This window comes from Macadamia integrifolia, unplaced genomic scaffold (assembly GCF_013358625.1).
Source record: "Macadamia integrifolia cultivar HAES 741 unplaced genomic scaffold, SCU_Mint_v3 scaffold3469, whole genome shotgun sequence".
In the NCBI taxonomy this organism is placed as follows: Eukaryota; Viridiplantae; Streptophyta; class Magnoliopsida; order Proteales; family Proteaceae; genus Macadamia; species Macadamia integrifolia.
In genome coordinates this window covers 6,149-14,098 of record NW_024869528.1, presented here as the reverse complement: position 1 = coordinate 14,098, position 7,950 = coordinate 6,149, and the positions used below count along the sequence as shown (strand labels likewise).

The 7,950-nt window shown below is 41.1% G+C and overlaps 1 protein-coding gene across 1 annotated transcript; it reads left to right on the top strand.

The window, feature by feature from the left end:
- The first annotated feature begins 6,685 nt into the window (after positions 1 to 6,685).
- LOC122068159 (probable CCR4-associated factor 1 homolog 6) lies at positions 6,686 to 7,624 on the top strand. The gene is made up of 2 exons (XM_042632026.1): positions 6,686 to 7,162; positions 7,265 to 7,624. The coding sequence occupies exons 1-2, from the start codon at positions 6,686 to 6,688 to the stop codon at positions 7,622 to 7,624; spliced, it is 837 nt and encodes a 278-aa protein (XP_042487960.1).
- The last annotated feature ends 326 nt before the right edge of the window (positions 7,625 to 7,950 follow it).

Genomic DNA, 7,950 nt, shown 5'->3' with positions numbered 1-7,950 from the left:
TTGTTTGTTGTTTCCTTTGACCTGATCTGATTTGCAGTTCTTGCACAATATGTCCTTCCATGCAAAATACAAATACGCCCCAATACGTACCAGGTGGTTTGGCTTTTGGCGATGATCCCATGTGTTACGTGTCCATCGTGTCCATGTAAGTAGTAGTAGTGGAGGTAGTTAGGGTTGGTTATGAAATTGTTGTTATCGCATGTGAGAAGGGTTAGTAGAAGTACTTAGTAAGTTAGTAGTAAGTTATTATCATATGTGAGTGGGACGGTTAGTGCATGAAAGTTTATTATTTCATGTGTGTAAGGAGTGGGGGAACATGGGTCTTCATAGTGGATAACCACATTCTCTGTAACTCTTAAGTACGATTATGAAGGGAATGAAGGGCATCTTTGAAACCCTAAAATTTTCTCTACGGAGATTGAGGATCGGCTACCCCCTAATCAAGCCAACCAATTTCAACCCATATCTCTTCTTACATTGCTCTCCCAAAATAGGTAAACTGGGGCACGTACCAGCTTGGTATCAAAGAAGGAACATGGATGACCAGGTGGAAAAAATTGAAAATGGATTAAGCAGCATGAATGAGGTACAGAAGGAGATATTCACAAAATTGGATTCTCAACAGCATATTCTCAACTGGCTCACTGAGTTTTTTGAGAAAATGTTTGCACAACCTCCCAGGGTAGAAATAGAAATAGGACAATGTTCAAGAGCCTCTACACAACCACAGAGGCAGCAAGCTCCTCTCTCACCTCAACCTACTAGACTTGCAACTACTTAGCAAACCTATACACCCAAGCTAGTTAAGTTGGATTTCCCTCGTTACAATGGAGAAGAAGAAACTGCTACTTGGATGTGTAGAGTAGAACAATTTTTTGATTTCCATCAGACCCCAGAGGAAGACTGAGTTGCCCTGGCATCATTCCATTTGGAAGGTGATGCGCAACTTTGGTACCAACTTTTCAAGCAAAATGAAGAGGAGTTAACTTGGCGTACCTTCTGTGATGGGTTGCACCAAAGATTTGGTCCTTCTCAGTACCAAGACTTTTTTGCAGAGACGACCAAATTGCAGCAGGTAAGTTCTGTACATGACTGCTAGGCGAAATTTGAGAAGTTGCTCTCAAAGTTTGGGTATCTTCCTCCCAATCGCCAGGTAAGTTATTTTGTTAGTGGTCACAGGGACAGTATCAAGGCAGATGTCATGGTTGGGCGACCAGCTACCCTTTTTGTCGCTATAGGGTTGGGTCGGCTCTATGAGTCACGCAACCTTTCACAGAGGAGAGTCAATGTACCAGTGGAGATGCGCAAGTCAACCATGAATTCAAGGGATCCGATGGGTACCCCAACTATTCTCCCTACTAAATGGTTGACTTCGAAGGAGATTCAAGAAAGAAGATCGAAGGGATTATGCTACAACTGCAATGAGCAGTACGTACCTGGTCACAAATGTAGTAAGCTATTTGTAATTGAAGGAAGTTATAAAGAGGAAGGAGAAGTTTCCCTGGAAGAGGAAGAACAACCCTTACCTGAGGAGGGTGATGTACCAGAGATCTCGCTTCATGCCATCTCTGGTTGCAAGGCACCTGAAATGATAAAAGTTACATGGGCCTGAATCATGCTGCTGCTACTATCCTCATACACTCGGGAAGCACTCATAATTTTATGAGTGAGAAGATTTCCAAGAAGATAGGGGTTGAAGCTACGGATAAGCAATCCTTCCACGTTATGGTTAGTTCAGGAGAGAAAATGGCGAGCCCAGAAGTCTGTGCAGGAGTAAAACTCGTGCTGCAAGGAGTCCCAATTTTGGCTGATTTCTTCCTTCTATCCTTGGAAGGATATGACATGGTATTGGGAGCACATTGGTTGCGCACGCTAGGCCCTATTCTATGGGATTTTTCAAATCTTTCTATGAAATTTTATATTGACAATAAAGAGACTGTACTGAAGGGAATTTTGGCCAAGACGGACAAGGCTATTGATGATTCCAATCGAGTGGCTAGGAAGAGTAAACAGGGTCTCCTATTACACCTCTACTCGCTTACACCTTCCACGTCATCAGTGAAGGAGGGGCCCACATCTCACGAATTGCAGCCGTTGCTTCACCAATTTGGGGATGTATTTGAAGAGCCGACAGGGTTGCCGCCACCTAGACTGCAGGACCACCGAATTCCTTTAAAGACAGGGAATCAACCCGTCTGTCTCAAGGCGTATCGGTATCCTCATTTTTAGAAAAATGAAATAAAAAGATTGGTGGATGAGATGCTCAAAACAGGAATCAAACAGCCAAGTAATAGCCCTTATTCTTCTCCCGTCATCTTGGCCAAAAAACATAATGGATCGTGGCGCATGTGTGTGGACTATAGAGCACTAAATAAATTGACGGTCAAGGATCGATTACCTATACCGTTAATTGATGAATTACTTGATGAACTCCATGGATCCCAATTCTTCACCAAATTGGATCTGCGATCAGGATACCATCAAGTACGGGTCGTTGAAGAAGATATGGAGAAGACGGATTTCTGCACCCACCATGGGCACCACGAGTTTTTAGTGATGCCATTCGGCCTCACTAATGCTCCCTCAACCTTCCAATCTTTGATGAACACAGTATTCCAAAAATATGTACGTAAGTTCATTCTAGTATTTTTTTGATGATATTCTTATTTATAGTAAGACTTGGGAAGACCATTTAATGCATATAGAACTTAGATTACAAATTCTACGCTCTAATCATTTGTATGTTAAGATGGGGAAGTGTGAATTTTTCCAAGAAGAGTCCATTACTTGGGACATATAATTTCTGGTCAAGAAGTAGCAGTTGACCCAAAGAAAATCACTACCATGCTGACGTGGCCTAAACCCAAAACCGTTAAGGCAATGAGAGGTTTTTTGGGTTTAACAGGATATTACAGTAAATTCATTCAGAATTATGGTAAAATAACCCAACCTCTCACTCAGATGCTCAAGAAAAATCAATTCGATTGGAGCAAGGTAGCTGATGTGGCATTTAAGAAATTGAGGGTGGCTATGACTCAAGCCCCTATTCTCGATCTACCTAACTTCTTCATCGGATTTGTAGTGGAATGTGACGCCAGTGGGACCGGGGTGGGCAGAGTACTGCAACAAGAAAGGCCTATAGCTTATTTTAGTAGAGCCCTGCATGGTAACAACTTATTGTTATCCACGTATGAGAAGGAGATCCTTGCTCTTGTATTGGCCGTTCAAAAGTGGCACTCCTATTTAATAGCGCGTCAATTTGTGGTGAGGACCGACCAAAAGAGCTTGAAGTATTTATAGAACCAGAAGATAACTACTCCAGCCCAGCAGCATTGGTTATATAAGCTAATGAGCTATGACTTTGTCATCGAATACAAAAAGGGAAAAGAGAATATTATCGTAGATGCCCTATCCAGAAGAGATATTGAAGGAGAGGAAGAAAGGGAGGATGTGCCATTTAGCAGAGAAATTAAAGGAGAAGAAGAAAGGGAGGGTGTGCTATCTAGAGGAGAAATTAAAGGAGAAAAAAAAGGGGAGAGCGTGCTATCTAGAGGAGAAAAAAAAAGGGAGTACGTGCCATCTCACTTAGTAGCTATTTCATACCCACTTCCAAATTGAGTGTTAGCAATTAGGGAGGAAAACAAGGAGAACCCCTATTGCGTCCAACTACTAAAAAGAATTCAAGAAGGTGAGACGGTTGGACCGTGGGGAGAAAAAGAAGGGGTGATTTTTTTTAAATCATGAATTTATCTCTCCAAAGATTCTCCTTTGATTCCAGCTATTCTCGGCCAATTTCATGGGAGCACGCATGAAGGGCCCCACAAGACCATTCAACGACTCAAAACTATGTTTTATTGGCCGACTATGAGGAACACGATTCTGAGCTTTATCTCCAATTGTGACACATGTCAACGTCACAAAGCAGAGCAGACCGTTCCTTCTGGACTTCTTCAACCACTTCCTATACCTGAAAGAATCTGGGAAGATATCTCAATGGATTTCATTGAAGGATTGTCTAATTCTAAGGGGCGATCAGCTATTTTGGTGGTGGTGGATCGGCTATTCAAGTATGCACACTTCTTTCCCTTATCTCATCCGTTCACTACTGTTGGAATTGCACGACTATTTTTTGAACAAGTATTTAAACTTCATGGGATGCCACGTACTATTGTATGTGATCATGACCCCACATTTACAAGCAAATTCTGGGAGGAATTATTCCATCTCAACGGTACCAGTTTTAATATGAGTTCAGCTTACCATCCACAAACAGATGGTCAAACTGAAGTGGTGAATCGTACCCTTGAGATGTACCTGCGTTGTTTCTCCAGTGAAAACCCTAAAGAGTGGAGTAACTGGATTTCCTGGGCAGAATACTACTACAATACCAGTCGGCGTTCTTCCATCAAGACAACTCCATTCGAGATTGTGTATGGGCGACCACCACCCACCCTACTTACTTATCTCCCAGGTACTGCCAAGGTGGAAGCCGTTGACCAGCAACTAATGGCTAGGGACCAGAAGCTTAAGGCCTTGAAGGTTATTCTTTTAGAAACACAGAACCGGATGAAGCAGGTTTATGACAAGAAGCATAAGGAGTGGGAATTTGATGTTGGTGATTGGGTGTACCTCAAGTCACAACCTTATCATCAACACTCTATACATTTAATGAAGTACCAGAAATTAGCACCCAGATATTATGGTCCATTCCAAGTCATCCATCGAATAGGGAAGGTCGCCTACAAATTGCAGCTTGCAGATGACTCACGCATCCATCCAGTCTTTCACGTCTCCTTACTGAAGAAAAAGATTAGAAAGCATATTTTAGTTCAAAGGAATCTACCAAAAATTGTGGGAACAGAAGGGAATATGCTTGTTGAACCACAGGCGATCTTGGATACCAAAGTTCACAAAGGGATCACACAGGTGTTAGTTCACTGGCAAGGACTCTCTCCAGTGGACGCCACTTGGGAAAATCATGAGGACCTACTCCAACAATTTCCTTCTTTTTCGCCTTGAGGACAAGCCGAATTTCAGCAGGGAGGATTTGTTACATGTCCATGTAAGTTGTGGTAGTGGAGGTAGTTAGGGTTGGTTATGAAATTGTTGTTATCGCATGTGAGAAGGGTTAGTAGAAGTAGTTAGTAAGTTAGTAGTAAGTTATTATCATATGTGAGTGGGACAGTTAGTGCATGGAAGTTTATTATTTCATGCGTGTAAGGAGTGGGGGAACATGGATCTTCATAGTAGATAACCACATTCTCTGTAACTCTTAAGTATGATTATGAAGGGAATGAAGGGCATCTTTGAAACCCTAAAATTTTCTCTACGGAGACTGAGGATTGGCTACCTCCTAATCAAGCCAACCAATTTCAACCCATTTCTCATCTTACATTACTCTCCCAAAATAGGTAAACTGGGGCACATACCATGGTCATTGGTTGGGAAGTTTTCTTTGCATTCTCTTTCCTTTCCATCACAGCAACAAGCAACAAATTAACACACGACCCAGCCTTTCTTCTATCCTCTTCTCTAATTGCAACTTCGACCATCGCCTTTATCATCATTCCAAACAACAATCAAAAAAGGATGAACTCCAACAAATATTTCCTCAATTGGACACTAATGGTAATGGGAAGATCGAAGGCTTTGAACTCGGATCCTACCTTGCCTCCATAGGAGAATTCATGTCACCTAAGGAGGCTCAAAGTGTGATCAATCATCAATTTGATGCTTAACTTTGACGATTCTGTGAAGTTGATGGACGTCAAGGTGGGGATGATGATTTGAAAAGAGGCTTTGGGATGTTTGTGGTTAAGGATACTGGGTGTTAGTAGGGCCCAATGGCCACCTATTCCTACACACTCACCCACACAAACATGAATACAATATGATTCGATCCTACAACCTCCTCTCCTTGACGCGACTCTTTAAATCGAAACTACCATCACTAGGCTAGACTAGCATTCATTCTATGAGTAGTTTACACACTATGAAAGAAGCAGTCTCCGAATTGAATCCTAATATACTACTGAATTGAGTTATAGGTCATCGTCTCCTCTATTAGACCAATTATCCACTAGTAATTCTCTTGTCCTAACTTGCTAGTAGGGTGAATCCCTATTTTTTCTCAATCTCCCTTTATGCGCATAACGCCAACCTAACCATTCCAAGGGAAGAATCTTTTTTTTTTTTTGGTTTCGGATAGGTATTGGTGGAGACCGATCCCACGTTTCCAATTCCGATTTAAACACTTATGATGGTAAAAACGTAATTAGAAACAATAATAGGGATCAAGTCATAGTAGGACTGAATAGTTGTAGGAAAACAGGTGCTAATGGTTTTATGACTTTATCAGTTGCCACCAACCCAGATATGGAATTTGTTATAAGAAGAAGAACCGATGCTACTTTGCTTTTCTCTAACTAAAAAAAAAAGAACATCATTCTCTCTCCTTTCGTATTATACAAACTAGTTACCATTTCAGAAATCCTTCTCTCTCTCTCTCTCTCTCTCTCTCTCTCTCTAGCGAGACCTGAACGTGCCAAAATCTAGTGTTCTCCGTTTGATCGTCTTCGCCCAAACCAAGTTCTTCTTCTGGTTCTTTAAAACTTTTCTCCTCTCGATCATCTTCGCCCAAAGTGAGTTTATTTTTCTGATTTTGTTATTCTGTTTGAACACATCAATGGAGCTACTGATACGCAATGTCTGGCGTTCAAATTTTGAGGAAGAGATGCTTTCCATAGAAAGCATAGTACACATTTACAACCGAGTTGCCTTTGATCCTGAATTTCTTGGTTTTCTTCGCAACACACAGAGAAATGCATCCGAAACTGATCGGTATGAAGACATCAAGTTCAATGTCGATAGCTTGAAACCAATACAGTTCGGTCTCACATTCACTGATGCAGAGGGTAATCTCCCTCACTCTGGTGGTGTTTGGCAATTTAATTTTAATGATTTTGATCCCGTTATCGACCTTCACTTGGCTACATCCGTTGAGTTACTACTTCAGAATGGAATTGATTTGGAGAAGAACAAGAGGGAAGGATTTGATATTAAAGCATTTTCTGCTCGGTTCAGAAACATCATAAGGTGTGAAGGACATAGGATTCAATGGCTCACGTTTCATGGGGTTTATGATATTGCTTACTTCATTAAGGTATTGAATGCAAATAAACCGATGCCAGGATCGCTTCAAGAGTTCATGACTATGGTTGGGGCCATCTTTCCTTGACTTTATGATCTGAAATTTATGGCCAAGTTTTGTCATGGGTTGTTAGGAGGAGAGTTGGGTCTCACACGTCTAGCCAAGATACTCGAGGTGAAACAGGTCGGGGAAACTCATCAAGGGGGTTTTGACAGCTTGATCACGAGCAATGTTTATTCAAAGATAAAAAATGTTTATCAACTGATTGAAGGAGCTTATGAAGGTTATCTCTATGGTATTAACTTTAGAAAGAAAAAGTGGGTCCCACTTGTGCCACCCCATCCCCATTTCATCACTGTAGTTCTAAATGGATATTACCATGAACAACCCTCTTTTGAGATAGTCAGTAGTCCACTTAGGTGGCCTCCTTGTCATGCATTAGTTCCCACTGTTCAAGTTCCACACTGTCAATAGAGTATCCACCATGCAAATGTAATCTATGAATTTTACCATCGTAATATTGATTTGATTAGTGAAGAAACTGAGAATTTTTTTTCCAATTTACTAATTGCTTCCCTAATAGCTTCTTTGTTGCTTTCCCAATGCCGTTGGATTTATAGTTAGTTTCCTTTTTAAATCAGATCGGAATGGCCAAATCTGCCAATATGAATTGAAATCGATCATGATTGATTTCGATCTAACGGTTCAAGAGCTATTAATTTTAGAGTTTTTGGCATTAGATTGCTGGATTTAGATTTGAAGGAAAAATTCTAAGATTTTAGGCTCAATTTTGGCCAATT

Excerpts from the sequence above, each read along its gene's own strand:
- LOC122068159 (XM_042632026.1), top strand. The coding sequence starts at position 6,686 with ATGGAGCTACTGATACGCAATGTCTGGCGTTCAAATTTTGAGGAAGAG. Across the intron at positions 7,163-7,264 it reads ATATTGCTTACTTCATTAAG|TTTTGTCATGGGTTGTTAGG; the intron begins GTATTGAATGCA and ends TTTATGGCCAAG.